The 25,981-nt window shown below is 42.1% G+C and overlaps 1 protein-coding gene and 1 long non-coding RNA gene across 2 annotated transcripts; one reads left to right on the forward strand and one right to left on the reverse strand.

Annotated features, from left to right (window-relative positions):
* The first annotated feature begins 6,610 nt into the window (after positions 1-6,610).
* LOC140392713 (uncharacterized) lies at positions 6,611-19,217 on the forward strand. The gene is made up of 2 exons (XR_011935416.1): positions 6,611-6,755; positions 18,902-19,217. It is a non-coding gene; the product is annotated as an uncharacterized lncRNA (long non-coding RNA).
* mstnb (myostatin b) lies at positions 8,536-16,404 on the reverse strand. The gene is made up of 3 exons (XM_072478247.1): positions 15,253-16,404; positions 13,264-13,637; positions 8,536-10,166 (listed from the first exon to the last, which is right to left on the reverse strand). Exons 1-3 carry the CDS (start codon positions 15,656-15,658, stop codon positions 9,786-9,788), a joined length of 1,161 nt encoding a protein of 386 aa, XP_072334348.1. The 5' UTR covers positions 15,659-16,404; the 3' UTR covers positions 8,536-9,785.
* Positions 19,218-25,981: the final 6,764 nt, after the last annotated feature.

A 25,981-nucleotide genomic window follows, 5' to 3' on the forward strand; every position in this document is an offset into this window, starting at 1 on the left:
CCAATGTGGGATCTTATCAAAAGTCTTACTGAAATCCATGTAGACCACCTCAACTGCACTGCCCTCATCTACACCTCCTCAAAAAATTCTAATTGTTTGACATGATCTTCCTTTGACAAAGCCTGCTGACTATCCTTGATTAATCCTTTCCTCTCTAAGTGGAAATTAATTCTGTCCCTCAGAATATTTTCTAATAATTTCCCTACCACTGATGTTCGACTCACGGGCCTGTAATTATGTGTCTTTTCCCTACTTCCCTTCTTGAATAATGCTACCAGATTAGCTGTCCTCCAGTCCTCTGGTACCTCATCTGTGGCTCGAGAGGATTTGAAAATTAGTATCAGAGCCCTTGCAATCTCCTCTCTTGCCTCACACAGAGACGAGGATACATCTCACCGGGGTCTGGGTATTTATCCGCTTTTAAGCCAGCTAAGACCTCCTCCCTCTTAATGCTAATCTGTTCAATCATATGACAGTCCCCCTCCAAGCTTTCTATATCTACATTGTCCTTCTCCATAGTGAACATAGATGCAAAATACTCACTCAACCTATGTCTTTTGGTGCCACACACAGGTTGCCACTTTGGTCCCTAATAGGCCCTACTCTTTTCCTGGTTGCCCTCTTGCCCTTCATATACTTATAAAACACCTTGAGGTGTTCCTTTATTTTCCCTGCCAGTGTTTTTTCATGCCCCCTCTTCACTCACTCATTTTTAAGTACCCCCTCAGATTTTCTGTACCCTCTAAATCCACAACATCTATACTTCTCTAAGACATCCATGTTTTCAACCCTCTGTATCTGCCATACGCCGTTCTTTTTTTCCTGATCCAATCCTGTATTTCCCTTGACATCCAAAGTTTGCTGGACCTTTTGGTCCCACCCTTTACCTTTACAGGAATATGATGGTTTTGTACTTTCTCTATTTCCTTTTTGAATGACTCCCACTGCTCTGATGCCGATTTTTCTACACGTAGCTGCTCTAGTCCATTTCAGCCAGGTCCTGTCTTAACTTATTAAAATTGGCCTTTCCCCAATTCAGAACCTTTATTTCCCATCCATCTTTCTCCCTCTCCATAACAACCTTAAATCTTACTGAGTTATGATCACTATCACTAAAATGCTCCCCCAATGGCACTTCTAGCAGCTGCCTGGCCTCATTCTCTAAACTAGGCCAAGTACCACCCCTCTTTCTTGTAGGGCTTTCAACATGCTGGCTCAAAAAGCTCTCCTGGATGCACTTTTCATTTCACACTCTTTGACTATCCCAATTAATATTGGAGAAGTTGAAATCACCTACTATTATTACCCATTATATTTACACTTCTCTGAGATTGGTCTACATATCTGCTCTTTTGTATCTCCTTGGTTGTTTGGGGGCTCATAGTCCACTCCCATCAATGTGATTCCTCCCTTTTTGTTTTAATGTTCCACCCATATGGCCTCAAGTGAGGAGTCTGCTAACATATCATTGCTAACACACCGGGCAGCACGGTAGCATTGTGGATAGCACAATTGCTTCACAGCTCCAGGGTCCCAGGTTCAATTCCGGCTTGGGTCACTGTCTGTGTGGAGTCTGCACATCCTCCCCGTGTGTGCGTGGGTTTCCTCCGGGTGCTCCGGTTTCCTCCCACAGTCCAAAGATGTGCAGGTTAGGTGGATTGGTCAGGATAAATTGCCCTTCGTGTCCAAAATTGCCCTTAGTATTGGGTGGGGTTACTGGGTTATGGGGATAGGGTGGAGGTGCTGAACTTGGGTGGGGTGCTCTTTCCAAGAGCCGGTGCAGACTCGATGGGCCAAATGGCCTCCTTCCGCACTGTAAGTTCTATGATATCATCCCTCCTCACTGCAGTAATTGACACCTTGATCAATATTGCGACACCACCTCCACTTTCTCCCCTCCCCCTCTCCCAAGTTTCTACGTCCTGGAATACTGAGCTGCCAGTCCTGCCCCTCCCTCAACCATGCCTCTGTGATAGCAATACCATATTCTTATGAGTTAATCAACACCCTCAGTTCACCGACCTTACCTGCAAGACTCCTTGCATTAATATAAATGCTATTCAGCCTTGCCCTATTCCCTTGTGCCTTACCATGTTTATCTTTGCTCTACCTTCCAGACTGACTTGGTTTTTCTTCATTTAGCTGTGCATGAACCCTTATTGTACCTCCAAACAGTGACCCGCCCCTCTGCCAAATTAATTTAAACCCTCCCGCCAACAGCTCTAGCAATCCTCTCTGCAAGGTATTTTATTGTAATAGTATCTTTAATTGTAAGTCCTATCGCAGTTTAAGATTTATCTCTCTGATGACATTGTCTTTGTGAACAATTTTAGAAATGTTTGAGAGTTATGTCTGTTCAGAAAAAGTATTTCATATTGATAGCTCATTAAAATCTACTGTACTGTATTTCTGCAGATGATCATTTATATTTAAAAATTATGAGTGCATTAGGTGAATCGTTTTCTCATGTTTTAGCGTTGTAACTTTATTGAAAACACAGCTGTTAATAAAATTATTGATTTATCTGTGCAGGAAGATTTTTTTTGCTTCAACTTGACAACGATTTAAACTGTAAGTCTAGAAACACTGTCCAAAGGAAATTGCCATCATATATCACAAAGCTTGCTATAAGACCCTGAATCTTCAGTTCTCGAGGATTACCCATTTTGTGTTGGGGGGGGTGGAGAGAATGATGAGTGGCTGTAGGGATTGTTTGTGGTTGGTTGCGCTATTTTATCAGATCTAATGGGCTTAATTCCAATTTGGCTGCATGCACTGTGGGAACCAAATTAACTGCTGAACTTAGTTTTTAAAAACGTCAACAGTAGATCCAAAAGAGGATTCTTATGGAGAAAGAAAAAAATAGAAGATGTCAAATCGACAGGACGATGAATTAACAAATTGAAAGTAAACTGGTAGCCAGTTATTGCTTTCACAAAACTGATGCAGAACGTCTGGAAATATTATATGATGGCATGCTAGAAGCTACTCCAAAAACCTAATGCTATCAGCTCTGATACATAGGTAACTGCAGGCAATAATTGTTTTATTGTAACCTCCAGCTAGTGTCAATTATTGAGTTGCTTCTAATCTATAGAATTAGTGCTGCACAGTATCAGTTCAAACCTGCACACCAGATTTGCTGCGTTGCACTGCCAAATCGTAACATTATGATAATTCTAGGACAGGCAGAGCTGCACATCTACCTAATAACTGATGTCTTTACTATAACATGTTCAACCTCATTACAACTTAAGTGTGTAATCAGAGCATGGCACTGGAGTGAGAAGATCATGTCAATTGTGGATCTTCCCATTCTGAAACCGCACAGGGATTCAGGGCAGATGTTTACCGCCAGGATCTGCGATCTGACAAGAGCAACTTGGCTGAGCAATGATGCTAGCAAGGAGATACCTTGATAGTTGTTGCAAATTGTGCGGTCACCCTTGTACCAGGTCACAATCTTTGCATCATGCATATCCTGGGGCACTGCCCCCTCCCTCCTGCAGAGACAGAGAATTTCATGCAATGCCGCAGAGCACTGGATTCCATGCATGATGATTTTAGAGTGTTATAGCACCAGTACAAGGAGCCTTGCCCATGGCAAATGAGTCAATAGTTTTGCTCAGCTCCTCCACTTTGCGTTCAGTATTCAGCTCCTCAGTTGCTAGAGCTTCTTTGGTAATAGTGTTCTTCCTAGAGTACAATTCAAGGTAGTGTTTCATCTCTCCAACTGCTTAACGTAATCGGTGAAGACATCCCCGCCTTTGTTTTCAATGTAGATATTTTCTTTGCTGATGAACTGTTGCCTTTTCAATCGCTTCATATATGATCCTGGCATTCCCTGTGTTAAAGGACACCTGGATAGTCTAGCAAAGTTGTAGGTACTGGCGCACTGAAATGTAGTCTACTGGACTTCAAACTCTTAGCACATTCAGAATCTTCTCATTTACATATACACATAGAAAATAGGAGCAGGAGGAGGCCAGTCAGCCCTTCGAGCCTGCTCTACCATTCATTATGATCATGGCAGATCATCCAATTCAATAGTCTGATCCTGCCTTCCCCCCATATCCTTTGATCCTTAGGGCGGCACGGTGGCACAGTAGTTAGCAATGCCGTCTCCCAGCTCGAGGGACCTGGGTTCAATTCCGCGCTCGGTTGACTGACTGCCTGGAGTTTGCACTTTCTCCCCTTGTGTGCGTGGGTTTCCTCCGGGTGCTCCGGTTTCTTCCCACAGTCCAAAGATGTGCAAGTTAGGTGGATTGGCCATTCTAAATAGCCTCTTAGTGTCCAATAGGTTAGGTGGGGATACTGGGTTACGGGGATAGGGTGGAAGCATGGGCTTAAGTCGGGTGCTCTTTTCAAGGGCTGATGCAGACCCGATGGGCTGAATGGCCTCTGTCTGCACTGTAAATTCTACGATCCCCTTTGCCCGAAGTGCTATATCTAACTCCCTCTTGAAAATATAGTGTTTTGGCCTCAACTGCTTTCTGTGGTAGCGAATTCCACAGGCCAACCACTCTCTGGGTGAAGACATTTCTCCTCATCTCAATCCTAAATCAATACCCCGTATCCTAGACTGTGACCCCTGGTTTTGGACACCATTTGAGTCTCTTTTGTAATAATGAAAGTGAACCACCTGGCTTCAATGACAGGTTTTGTTACAGTGTTGTTAGCCTCGGGCCAAAAGACAGAACTACACATTGCCTTCATCGATCTTACCATGGCACTGGACCATGTGAACGAAGATTATCTATTTAAGCTGCTGGAGAACATTGGCTGCCCACCGAAGCTACTCAATGAGATCTCCTCTTTCCATTACTATATAATGGGCAACATCGGAACTCTCGGAGACCTGCAGTGGGGTCAAACAGTGTTGTGTTCTGGCACGAACATTCCTTGTCATATTCTTCTCTTTTTTGCTGTCATATGCCTTCAGGTCACCTACAGAGAGTGTCTACTTACATACCAGAACTGACAGAAAAATGTTTAACCTTACTTGCCTCAGATACAAGACAAATGTCTTCATCGGAGAGTTGTTCTATGCTTACAATGCCTAGTTAACGTTCCATACTAAAGAATGCCTGCAGTGGCAAATGGATAGACTTTCTCACATCTGTGAAGAGTTTGCTTTGACCATCTGCATCTGGAAGACAAAAGTCATGGTTCAGGATGTTGCCATTTCACCATCTATCAGCATTGGCAATGTGATGCTAGAGATTGTTAAACGCTTCACATATCTAGGCTCATCAATTATCAGCCAATCTGTCACTTGATGCTGAAATCAAAACACACATTGCAAAAGCTGCAGCTGTTATGTCCAAGCTGAGTAAGAGAGTGTGGAACAGCAACATGATTGAGAGCACCAAATTGTGCATCTACAAAGGCAGTGTTCTCGGTGCAATTCTTTGCAGTGGTGAGACCTGGACAACATATGTTAGGCAGAGGAAAAGGATGAACAATGTCCATCTTTGCTATCTCTATCTTATTGCTTTGGCAGGACAGGACTGGTTGTAGCAAAGGACAGATGCAACCTTATCACTCCATGTACCGTTTAATATGTTTAAGCATGTCGAAACCAACAGGTGCTCAAGAGTATGCAATTAGGAATAATGGTCCAGTGGCTTATCACACTGCCAATTGAACTCTAGGAGTCAGATTCAAATCCAGTTGAGATTGATGAATGGATGTCCCCTTTCCTTTGTGGCTGAAATGATTTATGTGATGTGCACTCTAAACCAATTCTCAGGCACAAGTTTGCAATCTCACTTAGAAAGATGTGTAAGAATGACTAGTACAAGACACTGAAGTATTCACTGTGAAGTTTTTTTTTGAGGTTGGAATAAAGGTATGATTTGGAAGTTGAATGGTATGAGTTTTACTCAGCATCTAGGTCTGTGCTAATCTAATCAAGAACAAAGAACATTACAATACATGAACAGGCCTTCCGGCCCCCGAAAACAGGGGGGAAAAGTAAATGGTATCGCTGCACAATTGTAATGGCATACAATAAATTGTTTTCTTATGACCTTCTGGACAGCTTCAACATGGTTCTCTCTTTATGGCTGTCTTTCACCAACGGCTCAAATATACATCGGAATGCAGTTGGAATAGTCTTTCCTAAAAGAATATCAAGGATCAAAGAAACATTATTCCTGTAAAGGGGTGTCTCCTTTAAGACCGAAGGAAGAAAATAAAACCGAGACTGCACTAACCATCTCGTAAGGTTCTTCAACACACATCTAAATTTAGCAACCCTATTGCTTACTCCCTTCACTCATGCCAACCATGTACTAGGGAATGCTAAACACCAAACCTGATAGCCCTTGGATGCCTTTCCTTTTGAGGACACCCCACGTGAGGACTGCCAGTGGGCAGAAAAGGGACTGCAGCAGCGGGGAGGGCGAGGTGGCCGCGTAGTGCCACTGAGGCCCTGACATCACTCTCTGCGAGCACGTGCCGGCCGGGGCCGCTCTTCCGTGAGGAGAGTCGCCACGTGCTGCTCCCTATCAGCCATGGGAGGGTGCCGCGCGCGGTAGGGGGGGGGGGGGGGGGGGCGCGCGGCGTGGGCGCGAGAGCGCGCGCACTGGGCCGGCATGTGCAGCGTGGCGGGGAAGTGGGTGGTTCTTTGCCCTCGGATTATTGCGGGGGGAGAGAAGGGTTGTGGGTTGTGTGATGTTTCCACGAAATGTCCCTCACCCCTCCCATGCCACACTTAACTGACACGAAGAGGATTATTCTATCAGCTGTGTGTGAGTATCTTCCTCAGATTTATTTTTAGTATCGTTTCGAGCTGTGACTCGACACTCGCGCGCGGTGTGAGGGTGGGCGAGGGGAGACTCCAAAAACTGCCCCAATTGCCTGACACACGTAAGATTGTGCACACATCACTTTAAGAGAGAGATGATCTTGGGCATCTTTTACTCGTGTAAAGGCCGTGCCTGTTCCATGTAACAATTGTTGATACAAACGGCACGCAGTTAGAAAGGGTACCTGATGTGTGTTTAAAATATTAGAAACAATTAATATTTATGAACAATGTAAACTGGGACATGGGATATTCTTCCAAAAGAGATAGAGGGCACCAGGATTATGTGGCGAAGACATGTGCCGATAACACTGCCTTGTACAATTGAGGTGACAGATGTTTCCAAATGTAGATAACTTTGCATAACTAAGAGCTGGCATCCTGTTATCTGCTTCTTGTAACGCAATCAACGCAATGTGGGGATGTATTTGAAATAGCATCCATTTCTTTAAAAGTGTAATGGTGATACTATAGTAAATTGCTATTGACTTTTTTTTATTTTAGTAACGTTCAGCAAACGTCTTCAAACCCTGGAACGTGTTTGTGTAATGGAAAATGTTGGGGTTTTGGTAGTCCACCAGAAACAGTGGTCACCTATTGACCCACTGCTCTTGTCAATGAGCGGTTATTTGCCAAACTTTTCTAAGTATGGGAGAAGGAGGTGGGGTTAAGTCTATTGATACTATTATTGGGGAGCTGAATGAGTTGGTGTTATGGATATAAAGTATCTATGGGAAACACTGTTTGCATCCCGAGTATCAAAATACTCTTCTGAATTAGCATATCTATTTAACTATTCAGTTAAAGCTGCCTTAAATCTGAGCAGGGTTGCCAATTCTGGTCGGATTCATCACACGTTCTAATCCCACCAACACCATGCCTACCCGTCTATTTCCCCCAATTTCCAACCCTTTTAGAAATAATAAAGGAATGTTCAACAAAAATGAAAACTAACAGTTGCGATGATTTGTACCAACACCCACCCGTTTTGCTGACAACAGTGTTCAGGGCAGTTTTAATCCCTGGAAACTCTCCTGGAGGGTTGGCAGCCCTAATTATGGGTGCAAGGCAGCAAAGAAGATATATGTAATGTAAGTGACAGGAACGGATTTTTTTGATTCAGTTTGATTTTGTTGTCTGTTGTTTAAGTGACCAATTCTGAGGTGATCACCTATAATTCCATGCGCTTCTGATCTTAATACAAATGTTAATTTACAATGTTGCTATTAATGTTGCCATAACGTATGTGAAAGGGACACTAATTGAAACTTGGGCATCGATTTCGGCAATTGGCAAATCAATTATCATTTTTGTATTCATGTAACATAATCATTTTAATAAAGCTAAGATTGCCATCGTCAGCGTACTTGAAAGGCGTGGTTGGATTCAGACATCCAATTGCGCAACATATAGGCGTGGAACAGGAAGTATACGAGTTTTATATTCGCGCTATTTAATTTAGCTGTAGATCTGAATTGCCTGTGCCAATGATCCAGCGTTTTTGTCTTGTGTTGATGGAAAATGTATCAGCAGATTGGAAAGAGACCATCAATTTAAATATATGTTACTACCATGAAAGGGGTGGGAATGTTTTGAGATCTTATTTGACCACTTTGTGGAGCAACACTCCCCAGTTAGCGGAACTGACTGTGCACGCAGTACACCTTCAGGTGAACTTTTATAGTATACATTTCAAAATAAAATCAAACGGTGTTGCAAAATAGTGAGTTTTAAAATTGTATATTTAATAAAATAATTGCTTTTAACGTGAATGATATAATGACCCGAGCCGAATAATGTACAAGAATGATTTTGTTCAATATCTTATTCTACAAGAGACTCTATACTGTCATCAACCACTGTGACTTGAAGAAAAAGATCACCACGACAGTGCACCCACTGCAATACGGCATATTGCTCATAATCGGCACATCCCATCAGTTATTCTCCTTCATAGTGTTTTCTCTATCGTGTTTTCTGTTGTTTATTGTACTTGAGATACAGCAAAAGCAAGCACCTTTATTCACTGAGTACAATAATGTAAGTTGTATCAAATCTTGCTCTTGGTAGACATGTTAAATCATACCAACCATGGAAAAAGATGAAAAGAGAAAAAAAAGAAAAACATTTACAAAGTGAATGCCATGTACACATTATTCAATGAACAAACGCAGTCATATCAAATTCAGTTTTTACAACTTTGTAGCAACCAATTCAGTTCTCTCTATTGGCTTGCCGTAGTGCAAACTAATGTTGCCAAGGCAGAATTCAAACAGGGTCTTAACACTTATCAGACTTGTGGTTTTCCTGTGCATTTTGCCTTAAACATTGTCCACAGACATAGTGCTTCTGTTAGCTTCGAAAGACAGCCCTCTGTCCCTTAATGCCAATGCATAAAATTCATGTTTACAGTAGTTCAGACGACTTTGATAATGTAAATGCTCTTGTTATCTGAACCAAGAGTTAGATATTGTAGTCAAACGTTAATATCTGTTGTAAATACACAAATACAGTTTATATATCTGGCTGATGACGAAGTAATTCTCTGATCTGAGAAATGAAGTGTCAAGTCTATGTCAGAAAGCTTTTCAGCTCATTTTAAACACGCAATGGTATTTTATTTTCTATTATCGGACACTTATACTTTTAACGAATTCATCAAAGTTGGAATTGGAATCGCTCGTATGTATTTAGATTTGGATGAATTTGTATGGGGTGTTCTGTCTTGCTAGAAATGTATACTGGCTCCTCTTGTTTGAAATGGTACCGTGGACTGGACCGTTGAATTCGTTGTGTGTTTTGGAATCTTGCTGTTCTCGTTCGGCCCGTGTTATTAGTTTTTTTTGGGGGGGAGCAACACAAATACAATCTCTTCTTTGCCTATTGCACAGTACTGGATGATGCAGAAAATCGTTGACACGACCGTATTTCGCACGTCCAGTTGTCGGGACGCATCATGTCTTTTTGGTCGTTCTCAGGAGCAGCCACAACGATCCACTACCATTGCTGGGATCTTTCCATAGATGATTTGCTCTCTTCCGTTGAAATATAACATATTTATAGGGGACATCTTCGTGGGGGTGCAGCAAGGTCCAGCCGAACCCCGGGGATTGGCCTGCTGTACGAGGTGTGTGTGGGGGAATTTCTGCAGGAACATGTACTCGCATTGTCCTGAGCAGTAATTGGCTTTGTATCTCTTGGGGGCTATTATCCAGTCCCAACCGAAAGCCTCAAAGTCTACGGTGAGGGGGTAACGACAACAGCGAGATTCAGTTGAGTGTTCATCACAGTCAAGACCAAGATTTCTTCTGGATCGTCTGGATGTTTCAGTCACCTTTACTTCCAGAAACGGTTGCTGTTAAGATAAATCGAAATGTTAAAGCAAACTCGTATTCTCCAACACTTGCACGCTATTTCCATCCTTTTAAAACTGCAAAAAAAAAAATACTGCTACATTTGTGTTTTTCCCTCTAAATCAGAGGAGCTTTAGCATCCAGTCACAAGAAACTCTTAAGAAACTCTGAGAAATTCGACAGTGATGGACAGAAATTTAACGTTGTCGCAATCGGGCAGTATGGGAGCAAGTGTCTGTCTGACCTTCCCCTACGCACTCACACAAACATAATTTGTGTTTTAATATTTACCGGTTAGGGTGTTTTTTAAATTTGTCTGTGGTTAACTGTGTTATACAAGGCTTCATGGAAAGTTCATTGACTTTTGATAATACCGTCACATTTGATATCCCATTTTGGCAACACAAAGTTGGTTTCAATTCATGTGGGTTCTACTTAATCTGAATTTTGCAATCAGGTCGCTAATTTTTAAATCTTTGGAGCAGAATGGTCTTTCCCTGATTCTAAGAAATTAATATAGTGAACATTCTTATACTTTTCTTCAAATATTCTGTAGGAATGCATAAAGAGCAAAGAATAAAGCAATGATATACATATCTATTTGAACTGATCTCTGATTAAAGGAAACTGGTGATTTGCAAAAAAAGTAACCATTTTGTGTAAGTGTGAAATAATGTCAATCTATTTTAGAATTAAACATGCTGGGTAAAATGTTTCAAATGAGAATAAAGGTTATTCGAAGTAGAATACTTACATTCTTTGATAACTGGACATTAATAATCTTCGGTTACAATTATGAGTTTCTATGTCCCTATATTTTCTAGAGTAACTTGTATCTATCAAGTTTAATTCTGAAGTGGTCATTTTCCTTCCTGTAAATATCGTGCAAGGACGTACCCCTGTATAGGGTTATTTTATTGATGACGGTAGAGTTCAAAAATACATTATCCATCGTTCACATTACACCACCAACATTAGTGAATCAATGAAGTCCATGGGAAACTGACAAAAACTGATTTTAAAAATATATTTTTATGATGAGGATACCGTCTTGGAAAAGTCAATTTCAAAAGAAATATGTGTGATATCCGAAATTATACCCTAACATTTTCTCAAAATGTTTTTTTTCTTCTGCAAAACTGTTTACAGATACAACAATTTGGGGAGGCCATTTTTGGTCGAGACATATTCTTGGACAACACGTCTCAGTCTTCCATTATTAAAGTATTTCTATTATTTTGCTCTTTAGAAATCTCAATTTACCTTACAGGACATACCCTTTGGATACCAGGAACGAGTCATTCAAAGCAGTAGTCGTCTTAAAATTCAATTTTGCGCCCTAATTTGGACAATTTCCCATTCAGATAATATTACGAAACACCCCCATGTTCCAGGAAAGTTGCAGTTTGTAATGTCATCAGAATCCCTTTTCTGTGAAAGATTTCTACAAAACTCCACCCATCTGGAACAGCACAAGACATAATGTAGGGGCATAAATGTGAATCTTTCAGATGTTTCCGCTAAGTGTGTATATCAATGTTAATATCCTGTTCGCTGTGCTGTCTGCTGTTGATGGGATGTGGGACTACTTTGGGATGGGGAGGAGGATCCAATATTTAATTCCTACCGCGATGTGAGGATACAAAGTAACACTAAAGTTTATAAATTATAAACATTTATTCTTACAAAAAAAAATCTACTGCTTCCGAGATAGCATTTTCCTCGAAGATTCTCTTTTCAGATATGCGTTGCTGCTTATGTTAGTTATTTTCTTCCCTGTGTGCGTTATGCCAGCAGACTTCTCTGCGCTCAGGGTAAATTGCCATTACTGTGAAACAGTTAAAACCCAGCCCAAAATTGTGTTCGCAAAGCGCAATAAGGGGGGAAATTATACATCAATGCAGTATTGCTGTATTTGTTGTAAGAAATTAAAAATAAACAAGTATAATAAATTAGAACTATAAAGGTTAAAATAATATTCTCTGTTATTTTTAACTGTAAACCTCTAAACAGCTACTGCAAATATTTTAAATTATTACCAAATGGCAATAATAAGTACTTTCTGTGACATAGGTTAAAAGACACTATATCGTTAAAATCTTCAACATTTTGCCATTAATACATTTTGAGAGTAATGTTAATCAAATATATTCAACCAGGTTAAATTTTATTTGTGTTCGCCCCTTCAAAATACGTGCTCCTACAACTCCTGTTGTGTCCTGAGATTGTGTTATTGTTAAACGGATTAAATATTCCATAATTGCAACAATGTGTATCTTTTCGCTAGGTGGGAGAGTGTCTTTTTCACCAACAGGAAATGGCGAAAAACACATCTTGTCAGCACCGTTCAGTTATTTTGAATGACTTATTCGAGTGTGCCCAGGATTTCATAATGCAGAACACCATGAAAGGTTGGATATTATTACATATGATGATTACATCTTCTCTTGTCATCCGGAGGACTGATGTGAAAGGATTAGTTTTCCTTACAATACAAAATACTTTCTTAGAAGTTCATTGGATAAAGTCACACACTTTGTCTTCTAATTCTCAAGTTGTTTTGGGCCATTAGAATCAGAAAGCTATTACACTGCGCTTTCCCCCCATGTTTGTCACTTTTTAAACGTAGCAATAAATCAAGATGCCAAACATGACTGTTTAATAAATGATTTATGACATTATTCTAAGATAATGGCCTTATCTGATTTTATTCAACTAAATTCGACATTAAATCCAAACGTTTTATGTATGGTAAAAATATTCTGGGAAGCAAATAACCTAGAGTGAAATTTGGGAATGTATAACAGTATGTGACTTTGTGAACCAAAGGAACCCCTTTACTCTTTCAGCATGGATGTGTAGGAGAACATTTAGTATCAGGCTACTCTGTGACGCCCTAAATTCAAGAGCCTTCTAAATACTTTGCGCTCCTCATTAAACAAATGCAAGTTATTATTTCTTACAAAATTGGCATTGTTTTCATAATTCTCATTATACCTGCTCACTTTTAAGCTTGGTATGTGATCTGTGGTCTTCATTAATTGATATTGTAAGAGTTGCTGCAGTACCAAAGTATTGTTGAGTTGGAGTGCCACTTACCAATCCTTCCTCCCCCACCCCAGGGGAGGTGACTGCCAGATCAATGCCGTTGATATCAGATGCATTGATTTGGATGCCCCAATTCGATTCGGGTTGCTTGAGCCAGTTCTGTAATACACGTTTGAAGTCTATACTTTGCCAATGGCCAGTGCCGGAGTTAATGTCGAATTTTAAAGAGCGTATTGGTGTGTGATTCGTCCATTCTTGCCCCACTGGCTTTAGTCGCAGAATCTGCATGAAGACTGTTGTGGTTTGCTTCACTGGTCGCAGGTATATCCAGAGATGGGCTTTGACTACTTTATTGAACTGCATTTTGGGGCTGATCTTGAAGGAACAACATTTTGGTTTGTCATCGACTTGGACACTAGGTTCAGCTTGAACAAAAAGGTTTAAAATATATGCACGTGAATGATGTTGCTTCAACCCTTACATGTAATATAACTCAAATATAAAATTACAACCAAGCATTATTTCAAACTCAAGTAACAAATGCACACATGAAAACAATCAAGATAGTATTCTGTTGTCATTTTTTGAAGCAATTAAAGGCTAAATGCATATGCAGATTTAATAGTGAACCCTATTTAGGGGAATGCAATTGGTGCAACTGACTTGTAAAAAATAGATGAATTAATGCACGGTATAAAATTATTGTCTGAGATTTATTCCCCATTTAGACCTAACCTGTGTTGAATAGTTAATTAGAACTATATTTTTATTTGCCGCATTCTAGGTATTAATTGTTGCTTAATGCAACAGTACACAATAAAATATGCACATTGATAATGCATATGTAATGTGTTAAACATGTGTATTTGGCAATAGGCAATAAAAACACATATTAAAGAGGACTCGTTGATCCCTTTGGTCATCCTTCCTTTAACATAAATATTGTGAGAGTGTTTCACTATAATTGGCCTCAATCTTATCTTTCTGACTGGATATTAATCCCCCATTTTTGCAGATGTAGCATTTAGTAACCAAGGCGCGCGGGCTGACAGAGCACTTAGGCAGCTGCAGTTACCCGTCACATGCTTTGCAGTTAAAATGACCCGAATGACACACTGAGGTCATGACACCATTTGCTAGTAGCTATTAAGTTATTCCTTTACAATGAACACTAATATGCCTTTGGGACAATAGAATCTTTCTTCCCAACTATCTCAGCAAGAAGAAAACCAGTTAACTATATTGAAAAAAAGATAAAGTATTGTTTTTGGAAACAGTGATGGAAAGCCACAGAGTCTTAAGTTAGAATATAAACTGCTGAAACGCGTAATTAAAACTCTTTCTGAATGGCTCACGTAATCCTCATTAGTTACATTCATTTGTTGTTTCACTGCAGTCGCTTGAGGAAGGGTTTGCATGGGCCTAACTCGGTTAAGGTTCATAGGGTCACCTCCAGTGAATAATAATTTCTCCTCAACTAAATAGCTATCTAAAATATAATTTGATGGAACAAATTAAGTTTTGCATTGTGAGCTCTTAAAAATGGTGTTTTTATAGTCCTAGGTTATAAACATGGTTTCCTAAGTTTCAGGTGCACAGGAAATATAAACAGTTGCTAGTTAAGATCTCCTTGCTTAACTCCAACAGAGCGTGTTTGTGAGTTCTTCTGAATAGCTATAACGTGGACAAATAAAGATTCTTTTTTCCTTAAAGTTTACACTTCTCGTTAAGTGAGTTACGACCTTAGTATGTTGGTGCGTATTGTAAAGGAAAGGGAAGCCTTTTGAAACAGAATAGATGAAAAGATCACAATGAGGTCGCGATTTCCATGGCTAATAAAATCTTTGTCGAGCCGTTTGCTTTAAGTGCAACACACATAATAACCTACAACCAGCGATATTAGTCTCTCAATTGAGAGCAAATGTGTAAACATTATGGCATTGCACAAGTTGCAATGTTGTACTACATCAGTCGTTATTTCGAGAGAAAACTGAGTTTACTGCTAATATATTACTTTAGGTACACTGGCCTGTTACTTACGCTCCGTGGCCATGGTGATGAGAGTTTCTGTTGTCGCATGATAATCGTCCTCTTCTAATAAGGCGTCATTATTGTCATCCCCTTGGATATCATATTGATCAAGCAGTTGCTGCAAAGGAGGAGCTTTCGGTAAAAGTTGGTTCACTGTATCCCGGCTAATGTTGGGCGCTTCTTTGAGTCGCAATTTGCTCAGAATTTGCGACTTGATAGACTCCAGTCTCAATGCTTTATTCTCCTTTCTCCACCTACAAGCTGAGCACTCGGACACGTTATAGTCGCTATCTGGCCCTTTTTCTAGCGGTTCCGTTTTAATATCTGTCAAATTCGCGTGAGCACCATCTCTGCCACCCACTCGACCAAGTGCGCCAAAGAGAGCCAGGTAAATGAGTACTTGGGATGTTTGCATGTTCCCAGGTCTTGAGGTGGATCCTCTTCTGTTTCCAGCTAAAGCTTGTTAGAGGCTGGTGGGCTGGGATATGGCCAAGCACACTGGTAAATCTCATATATTCCAACACGGCTTTTTATACCACAACTTTGGCTTCACTATTGTGTCGTAAAAATCAACGATTGGCTGCTGTGCCAACAAAGAATCTAGCTGTCAGAACTGAGACCCTTCTCTGTCACTCACCGCCAGCGCAGCGTCATTATTTTCAACTTCGCTCGTGTGTTTATATCGCCTGTTTATTCCGATGAACGTTAACCGAGACAGGTCGCACAAAGCGTACCACGGCGATCCCTTTTTCGCCGCGCATTAAGGAAGTTGCTTCGTTTCAGAACGTCAAATCTCACCACTCCCCGCTGCTAGGCGCAATATGCAGCCTTTGTTTCCAATTTTCTGCAGCTTTCACAACATCTTTTCCCAATTGTGACTGATCCTCTCCCATACACACGCACTCAGTCTCCCTCCCTCTCTCTTGCCTCTAGTAATTCTGAAATGGTGCAGTCTTCTGAAAGTTCGACCTCATTCACTTGGGTAACAACAATTCCTCCAGGTTTTAGATAAACAGCTGGGCATTATCCTAGCACTCCCTCAGTTCTTGCCGTCATCGGTTTCCGCAGTACGCTAAAAAAAAATCGAGTTAAACACATAACGCGACAACCATTAGCCACTTTTCAGTGCACGATTTGTAAACCGCCCATTGACCGGTTTGCTTTGGCGCGCTTTAACGCAGTCGGATTGGGGAACAGCCGTTAAACCTCTAGATCGTTTTTTTATTTTTTTTAAAAAGTAGCTATTATTTATTCCACACTTACAGATCATTAAAAAAATGGTTGTAATTGCCGCATTTGCTTAAAAAAAATTCCTGCATAACGTAAAACGTAGCGGCTGCAATGGATATTGTGGCGAAACAACCAACCCATCAAGTGAAGTTCCTGTGGTAAATGTATGTTTAGGCAAATCTTGGAAGTCTTATGAAATCTTACTACCTGTTAACTTTTTATCTGAAATGTAGACGAATAACAGCTAGTGTCCACACGTATTATTCCCAGATACACTCAGTTTAGAAATTATAAAATGATTAGAAGCAAATTCCCAATGATGCTCCGTAATATTTATACACCACGTTAAGAAGACTGTGCCAGAGTGGAGTCAACCATTCAAGTGTTGTCAAATACTCGTGGTGCTATAGTTTCTGTTGCGAGCAAATTGGTAGGAACTATTAAGCGTCACAATATGCTGCATAGGTCGCCTCATCTAGTAATAAACTTACACCTCCTTCAAGTTCTGAGCAGCACACGCAACGCTTCGATTATTGTAAAATCTTCAATTAAACAGGCAATAAAATAGCCAGAAAATCTGACGTCGTTCTCTAACATTCTCAGAAAAGTGACCTGGTTTGCTGTCAACTTCGAAGATACTGCAGAAAGTAACGATAACGAATGCACACCACGAACGGTCAGAAGTTTTAAGATGTCAATTAAAAACACATGCCATTTAAAAAAAGACAGGATTGGCGAAGACCATGCGTATTTTTTAAAAGGCTGTTAAATTGCAGGGACGGCGTACTCTCTGTACACTGTCGTGGTTTCAAACGTTGTCTTCACTCCCGCACGTAAATGCGTTTAGTCTAAAGTACAATGTGTAGCAAACATTTTAAGTTATTAATTTAATCAGATTTGTTGGCACTGCACCGCCGGGTTTTTGAAGAAATCCGAAAAGGTTCGGCGTAATGCGAATCCAGACCTTTATGTTATACTTTCTCGCAGAATTTAAAAGAAGTTAACATGATTGGAAGGAATGACCACACAATATTTTCTCCATAGGCTTCTCTTTTCCGCTGAAAAAATACCACGTGCTCCAATGTAAGAATGGACGGGGAAATTACGTCTGTATTTATTCTGGGTACCTTACTGAACGTATCTACGCATATTACCGAAAACACATTCAGAATTTACCACATACGGTCGTTTCTATAATCTTCCCTTTTTAAATGTTTTGGGGTTAAGACAACATGTCATCGTGGTATTTAAGTAAATTCAGGCAATAAACAAACTCTGATTCGGGAAGTATAAATTAGGTATGGACCTGCAGGTCAGGGTAAAACATCAAAAACTTGTAGCTGCATTTCTTATAATTATTCACCGTTCCGGGTTTTTTTGCCTCAAACAATATGCGTTGTAATATAGCTCATGTTTAAAATTCGGGCGGAATGCGGGGCGAGCATTGATATAGTGCCCCCCCTCCCCACCTGCTATTTAGCGATAATAACTTTTCAGAGCATTTGATTTGAAAAAAAATTATTTTATTTCACAAATCGAAATTTATACCTCGTGTGGAATAATTGAGCTCAGTGCGAGATTGGACCACGGATAACATGTCCATCTGCTGGCAATCGGGCGAACTACATATTTATGGCAAAAGTAAAATACTGCCGATACTGGAAATCTGGAGTAAAAACAGAAAATACTGGAAACAATCGGCTGACATGTTAACATCTTTTTTAAATTATTCTACAGCATGTGGGATTCGCCTGCCAGCATCTATTGCCCATCCCTAGTTGCCCTTCAGAAGGGGGTGGTGAGCTGCCTTCTTAAGCCACTGTAGTTCATGAGGTGTAGGCACACCCACAGTGCTGTTAAGGAGGGTGTTCCAGGATTTTGCACAGCAACAGGGAAGGAACCTGGAGCTGTGAAGCGACAGTGCTAACCACTGTGCTCCTATGCCGCCCATGGGGTCCAGAATCGATGACTCCCAAGGCACCTCCCTCCTGAATGTACACCACTGTGTCCCCACCTCTGCTGGTGTGACATTACCTGTAAGTTATGATTCCATGCCACTGTTGCTTGATGAGTCTGTGAGACACCTCTCCAGATGTTAGTAAGGAGGATGTTTGCAAGGTTGTAGTGGTTGAATTCAGAGGGATGGGGGCCTGGAGTCACATGTGGGCAGATTTCCTAAAGGAACCCATTGGTTTTTACAACAATTACAAAAATCGTCATTAGATTTTTAATTACAGATGTTTTTTTAATTGAGTTTAAATCCCACTATCTACCCTGGTGGGATTCGAAACCGGGGAACCAGAAGATTACCCTGGGTTTTAAGATTACTAGTTCAGCGACAACAATGCTGCATCCCAAGGTGCGAAGAGAAAGAGAGTTCAAGCTACAAGTTGATCTGAAACTGTGAATTCTGTTTCTCTCTCCACAGGTGCTGCTGGGCCAGAGGAGTGCGTCCAGCATTTTCTGTTTTTACATCACTTGTCTTCATCCCTGTAACTGTGATTGCTGCAGGAATTCTTGAACAAGATCATTTGTCTGTGGAATAGTTCCAAACTTGGGAGGCACAGCTCTTCTAATACAGCGGGAAGGAGCAACACAAATACATTGGAATGTTATCATCCATGTCAGTCATGTAGTGATCTGGAGAATCCAGTATCGCCATGCTGCTAATATTGGTTTTTAAAAACCCACCGTAAATTGACAATAAATGGGTAAAATCCCAGAATAAATCAAATTGAAATCCAGTTGACTTATTGGATTGGATTTGTTTATTGTCACGTGTACCGAGGTACAGTGAAAAGTATTTTTCTGCGAGCAGCTCAAACAGATCATTAAGTACATGAAAAGAAAAGAAAATACATAATAGGGCAACACAAGGTACACAATGTGACTACACAAACACCGGCATCGGGTGAAGCATGCAGGAGTGTAGTGTTAATCAGGTCAGTCCATAAGAGGGTCGTTTAGGATTCTGGTAACAGTGGGGAAGAAGCTGTTTTTGAACTTGTTCATGTGCATTCTCAGACATCTGTACTTCCTGCCTGTTGGAAGAAGTTGGAAGACTGAGTAAGCCGTGTGGGAGGGGTCTTTGATAATTCTGCCTGCTTTCCCTAGGCAGCGGGAGGTGTACATGGAGTCAATGGATGGGAGGCAGGTTCGTGTAATGGACTGGGCTGTGTTCACGACTCTCTGAAGTTTCTTGCGGTCTTGGGCCGAATATTTGCCATGCCAGGTTGTGATGCAGCCAGATAGGATGCTTTCTATGGTGCATCTGTAAAATTTGGTAAGAGTTAATGAGGACAACCTGAATTTCCTTAGTTTCCTGAGGAAGTATAGGTGCTGTTGTGCTTTCTTGGTGGTAGTGTCAGCGTGGGTGGACCAGGACAAATATTTGGTGGTGTGCTCCCCTAGGAATTTGAAGCTGCTAACCATCTCCAGCTCGGCCCCGTTTATGCTGACAGAGGTGTGTACAGTACTTTGCTTCCTGAAGTCAATGACCAGCTCTTTAGTTTTGCTGGCATTGAGGGAAAATTGTTGTCGTTGCACCACTCCACTAGATTCTCTATCTCCCTCCTGTATTCTGCCTCGTTGTTATTCGAGAGTCGGCCCACTAAGGTCGTGTCGTCAGCAAACGTGTAGATGGAGTTGGAACCAGATTTTGCCTGTAATGTGTGTACAGGGAGTATAGTAGGGGGCTAAGTGCACAGCCTTGCGGGGCCCCAGAATTTTTTTTAATAAACATTTTATTGAGGTATTTGTGATTTTGTAACAATAACAGAAGAAACAGTGTACATACAAATATAAACATAGTGCAAAGGCCGTCTTTCTCCCTCATCAGGTCCCACCTTTCTTACACACTAATATAAAACTAACCCCCTCCCCCTCTCTGCTGACGGTTAATTTTTTCTAATGAAGTCGACGAACGGCTGCCACCTCCGGATGAACCCTGACATTGACCCTCTCAGAGCGAACTTGATTTTCTCCAGAGAAAGCTAGCCATGTCAGTGAGCCAGGTCTCTGACTTCAGGGGCTTTGCGTCCCTCCAAGCTAATAGTATCCGTCTCCGGGCTACCAGGAAGGCAAAGGCCAGAACGTCTGCCTCTTTCTCCTGGATTCCCGGATCCTCTGACACTCCAAAAATCGCCACCTCTGGACTCGGTGCCACCCTTGATTTTAACACCTTGGACATGACATCCGCAAACCCCTACCAGAATCCCCTAAGCTTCAGGCATGCCCAGAACATATGAACATGGTTTGCTGGTACTCCTACACACCTTGCACACCTGTCTTCTATCCCAAAGAATCTGCTCATCCGGGCCACTGTCATGTGTGCCCAGTGAACAGCCTTAAATTGTATCAGGCTGAGCCTGGCGCATGATGTGGACGCGTTGACTCTACTCAACGCATCCGCCCAGACACTATCCTCTATCTCTCCTCCTAACTCCTGTGCACATTTATGTTTCGGACTGCGTTTCCTCTGACCCCATGAGTTCTTTATAGATGTCTGAAACCCTCCCCTCTCCTGCCTATACACTGGAAACTACCCTGTCCTGTATCCCCCTTGGTGGTAGGAGCGGGAAGGTTGAGACCTGCGTAGGAAGTACCGCGCCTGCAGGTACCTAAACTCATTCCCTCCCATCAATTCAAATTTCTCCTCCAGCTCCCTCAGGCTGGGAAAGCTCCCCTCTATGAACAGATCTCCCATCCTCTCGATCCCTGATCTTTGCCATCTCCGAAACCCTCCATCCAGCCTCCCCGGGGCAAACCGATGATTATTGCAGATTGGAGACCAAACTGATGCTCCCACATGTTTCCTCCATTGCCCCCAGACTCTCAGGGCCGCCACAACCACAGGGCTGGTGGTGTACTGTGCCGGCAGGAAAGGCAGAGGCACCGTTACCAATGCCCCCAATCTCGTGCCATTACATGACACCGCCTCTACTCGCTCCCACACTGCCCCCCCCCCCCCCAACCACCCACTTCCTAATCATGGCTATGTTTGCCGCCCAATTGTAATTGCTAAAGTTCAGCAGCACCAGCCCACCCTCTCCCTGGCTACGCTCCAGCATCCCCTTTTTTACTCGCGGGGTCTTGCCCGCCCATACAAAGCCAGAGATCACCTTGTTTATCCGTTTAAAAAAGACCTGTGGAATAAGGATGGGGAGACACTGAAAAATAAACAGGAATATCAGGAGGACCGTCATTTGCACTGTCTGTATCCTCCCAGCCAGTGATAGCGGGGGCATGTCCCACCTTCGGAAGTCTTCTTTCATTTGGTACACCAGTCGGGTCAAATTTAGCTTATGCAGCCGTTCTCGTGCCACCTGGATGCCTAGATACCGAAAACGTCCTCCTAGCACTCTAAACAGCAACTCCCCCAGTCGCCTCTCCTGCCCCCTTGCCTGGATCGCAAAACCTCACTTTTCCCCATGTTCAATTTATCACCCAAAAACCGGCCAAATTCCCCCAGAATCCTCATAATTTCTCCCATCCCCTCTAGTGGGTCAGAAACATATAGGAGCAGGTCATCTGCATATAGCGAGACTCTGTGTTCCACCCCTCCCCGAACCAGCCCCTTTCAGTCCTTTGAGGCTCTCAGCGCAATTGCCAGCGGCTCTATGGCCACCGCAAACAGCAGTGGGGAGAGAAGGCATCCCTGCCTCGTCCCCCGGTGCAGCCTAAAATAGCCTGATGTCTCGGGGCCCCGTATTGAGGACTATTGTGGAGGAAGTGTTGTTGTTTATTCTTACTGATTGTGGTCTGTGGGTCAGAAAATCGAGGATCCAGTTGCAGAGTGAGGAGCCAAGTCCTAGGTTTTGAAGCTTTGATATGAGCTTGGCTGGGATTATGGTGTTGAAGGCGGAGCAGTAGTCAATAAACAGGAGTCTGATGTAGGAGTCCTTGTTGTCGAGATGCTTTAGGGATGAGTGTAGGGCCAGGGAGATGGAATCTGCTGTGGACCGGTTGTTGCGGTATGCAAATTGCAGTGGACCAAGGCGTTCTGGGAGTGTAGAGTTGATGCGCTTCATGACCAGTCTCTCGAAGCCAGGGCCACCGGACGGTAGTCATTGAGGCACGTTGCTTGGTTCTTCTTTGGTACCGGTATGATGGTGGTCTTCTGAAGCAGGAGGGGGCCTCGGAGCAGAGTAGGGACAGGTTAAACCTGTCCGCGACACATCTGCCAGCTGGTCTGCGCAGGCTCTGAGTGCACGACCAGGGATCCCGTCCGGACCCGTCTCCTTCCGAGGGTTCACTTTCAGGAAGGCCAACCTGATTTTGGAAGCTGTGATGGTGTGTATGGGTGTGTTATGGGCTGCTGGGGCATTTGACAGCGGATCGATGGTTTCTTGCTCGAACCGAGCATAGAATGCATTGAGTTCATCGGGGAGGGGTCCGCTGCTGCTGGAGATACTGCTCAGCTTTGCTTTGTAGCCCGTCATGTTGTTTAGGCCTTGCCACAACCGCCAAGAGTCTGTAACGTTAGTCTGTGACTCTAGCTTGGTCTGATATTCTCTCTTGGCATCCCGGATGGCTTTGTGGAGGTCGAACCTGGATTTCTTGTATAGGTCAGGGTTGCCTGACTTGACCGTCTCAGACCTGTCCTTCAGTAGGGAGTCAATCTCGCGATTGAGCCATGATTTCCGGTTGGGGAACGTATTCTGCTTTTTTTGGCACGCAGCCATCCACATATTTGCTGATGAAGTCTGTGACGGTGGTGGCATACTCATTTAAGTTGGTCGCTGAGTTCTTAAATATGGACCAGTCCACTGTCTCCAAGCAGTCACATAGGAGCTCTTCTGTTTCCTCGGACTAGCACTGCCCGACCTTCTTAGCTGGAGTTAAGGAAGATAATTGTGTTCCTGGTGTCAAAGATGTAGCATTCTTTACAAGAATTCAACAGAAAGCATTTATAGTGAGATATTGTGACCTTTTTCAATTATATTCAAATGATGAATGAAGGCCAGGTGGGAGGTGGAGGTGTGGAGTAACTTCTTCCGCTACATCATCCTGCAATAGATTGAGTTTGATACACATCAAGGTGGTGCTCAGGACACACCTCACCAATGCCAGAATTAGTTGATTTTTTTTGATGGGGTTATGGTGTGAGCGATGCTCGAGAGGGCTGGTGAACCACATGCACATGTTCTGGTCTGGCCCCAAGTTGGTGGATAATTGGGGATTCTTTTCACAACACCATATCGGCAATCCTGAACATTGATTTAGAGCCCTGTCAATTAGTAGCTATATTTGGGGTGTCAGACCAGCCGGAGCTGAGGACGGGTGTGGTTGTGATTGCTCTGGTATTCCCCTCGTTGCTGGCTCGGCAGCAGATTCTGCTAAGTTGGAGGCAGGCGACACCACCTAGTACCACAGCATGGCTAGGGGGCTTGATGGAATTTTTGTACCTTGAGAAGGTCAAGTTCACTGTGGGGGGGATGATCGACAAGTTCTATTGTAAGTGGCGGCCGTTCATATGGCATTTTAAGGATCTGATCACTGTTAGCTGTTATGGGTTGGCGGGGGGAGGCGAGTGTTCTATGTCCATTTTTCCTGGGGGGTGGGGTTGCTATAGTTGTTGGTCGGACCTTTTTTGTATTGCTGACACATGTTTTACTGTTTTGATTTGTATAAAATGTTAAAAGTTCAATAAAAATATTTTCAAAAAATATGATGAATAGATTGAATTGTCGCAGTGATCACTAAAGTTCCCATTGCTGCTGTCAGTGAACTGCCCCATTTGTGCATAATATGAGTTAATTGAAACCTTCCTTTCCAATCAGATATGGAGTGCTGTTTCGGGGAAATTCAAATAATTGGAATATCATTAAAAATCCTTTATTTTCTTTATTCTTTCATAGGATACATTTGTTGTCCATCCCTAGTTGTCTGTAAACTGGCTTGGAAGGCCAGTTCAGAGGGCAGTTAAAGTCAACCACATTACTTTGGGTGTTGAGTCACATGTGGGCCAGATGTGGTAAGGATGGCAGATTTCCTTCTCCAATGGAACCAGGTGGATTTCTACCACAATCGATGATAGTTTCACAGTCAACATTACTGAGTCTAGCTTGATTTGAGGCCCGCATGCTGGGCCTCTGGACATGCGTCATGACATTGTCACCAGTCTACCGTGCCCCCAAATAATTTGATTGTACAATTGATACAACCACTTTCTGGCTTTGGTGCAAATGAGTAAGCCGATTATTTATGTCTGACGTACAGGACAGTAATGATATGCTCTCCAAAGGAGTTTAACAGGAGCAAATTTCAGCGTCTTCTCGTGATACTGCTGACAAACATGATTGAAATTGGATGTTTAATGTTGGCATTGGAATCACGTTCTCATACAATTGTTTCTCAAGCGGTTCACCTTTAATGCTGGCAGTGTATACTATCTCTTACGTGGACACAGTCATTTTTAAATAAACATGTAGAGAATCAGTTTATCTTGCTAAAACATTATTATAGTTACATTTATTTGACATGTTTATTATATCAGTATTTCTCCTGCAGTGAAATACAGTAAATAAACGTGCTTTGCTGCAGTGAATTTATTCCAACCAATTGGATATATAAAACCATTTGAAAAGGTTCTGCCATTCTCTGTTCACAAAAAACCCTTTGGTTCTCTTAATATATTATCCCACCACCCTATCAGAGTGTTAACACAGCAATAGTACAAATAAACCAGGCCCCCCATTTGTGTAGCCTTATTCTCATTATTAGTCATATGATAGGGATATGAAAAGGAAAACTGCTTGAGCAATTAATGGATATTAATTCCGCTACCTCTTTTTCATATCGAAAAAGAGAGTCTTCCTCTGTTCTCCCTAAACCGTGATGGAACCTCCAACAATATCCTTCCTACAATCATAAAACTAGCAACCACAATTACGGAAAGGAGCCGAAATATATATGATCAGTGTTTCAGCAGTTATGAGGGATCGACATTTTCGACACTGCCATTACATTTTTAAGATTTCTAGCAGAAAACATAGCGAAGTTTATGTGCTGTTTATTTTGACATCGATACCAAAGTCATGCATGTATGCTATGCAATTCCTACAGGGATGATCAGTAAACACTGATTTGCAATTTTACCATTAATATATACTCGTAATTACAAACAACATTTAAGTCGTGCGTTTGGATAACAGGAAACACAAAAGATGACCCTGGATACCATTATGACATTAAGACACAACATATATTATTATTCAATGAGTTGAAGGATGTTAACTTCCAGTGGTGGCCATGGAATGAGTGCTAAGTTCTACAGCATTGCAATGATTGAGTCAGTGCACCAAAGAATGTCTAGTTTGTAACTAGTTAAGATTTATTAAATTTTAATAACGTGGGTAGGAAACAATACTAATACTACTAAGGAACTGTAAACTGTTAACAACTAGAATACGAGAGCTAATTCTAAATACGACTATCCACGATGACTCCTCACTCAGACTCCTCGAGGTTACAGTATCACGTGGTGTAGTTCTACTGCCACCTGCTG

The sequence above is a fragment of the Scyliorhinus torazame genome, chromosome 2 (assembly GCF_047496885.1).
Source record: "Scyliorhinus torazame isolate Kashiwa2021f chromosome 2, sScyTor2.1, whole genome shotgun sequence".
NCBI lineage: Eukaryota > Metazoa > Chordata > Chondrichthyes > Carcharhiniformes > Scyliorhinidae > Scyliorhinus > Scyliorhinus torazame.

Excerpts from the sequence above, each read along its gene's own strand:
- mstnb (XM_072478247.1), bottom strand. The coding sequence starts at position 15,658 with ATGCAAACATCCCAAGTACTCATTTACCTGGCTCTCTTTGGCGCACTT. Across the intron at positions 13,638-15,252 it reads CATCACCATGGCCACGGAGC|CTGAACCTAGTGTCCAAGTC; the intron begins GTAAGTAACAGG and ends TTTTTGTTCAAG. Across the intron at positions 10,167-13,263 it reads GGGTGGGGGAGGAAGGATTG|CAACCGTTTCTGGAAGTAAA; the intron begins GTAAGTGGCACT and ends TTATCTTAACAG.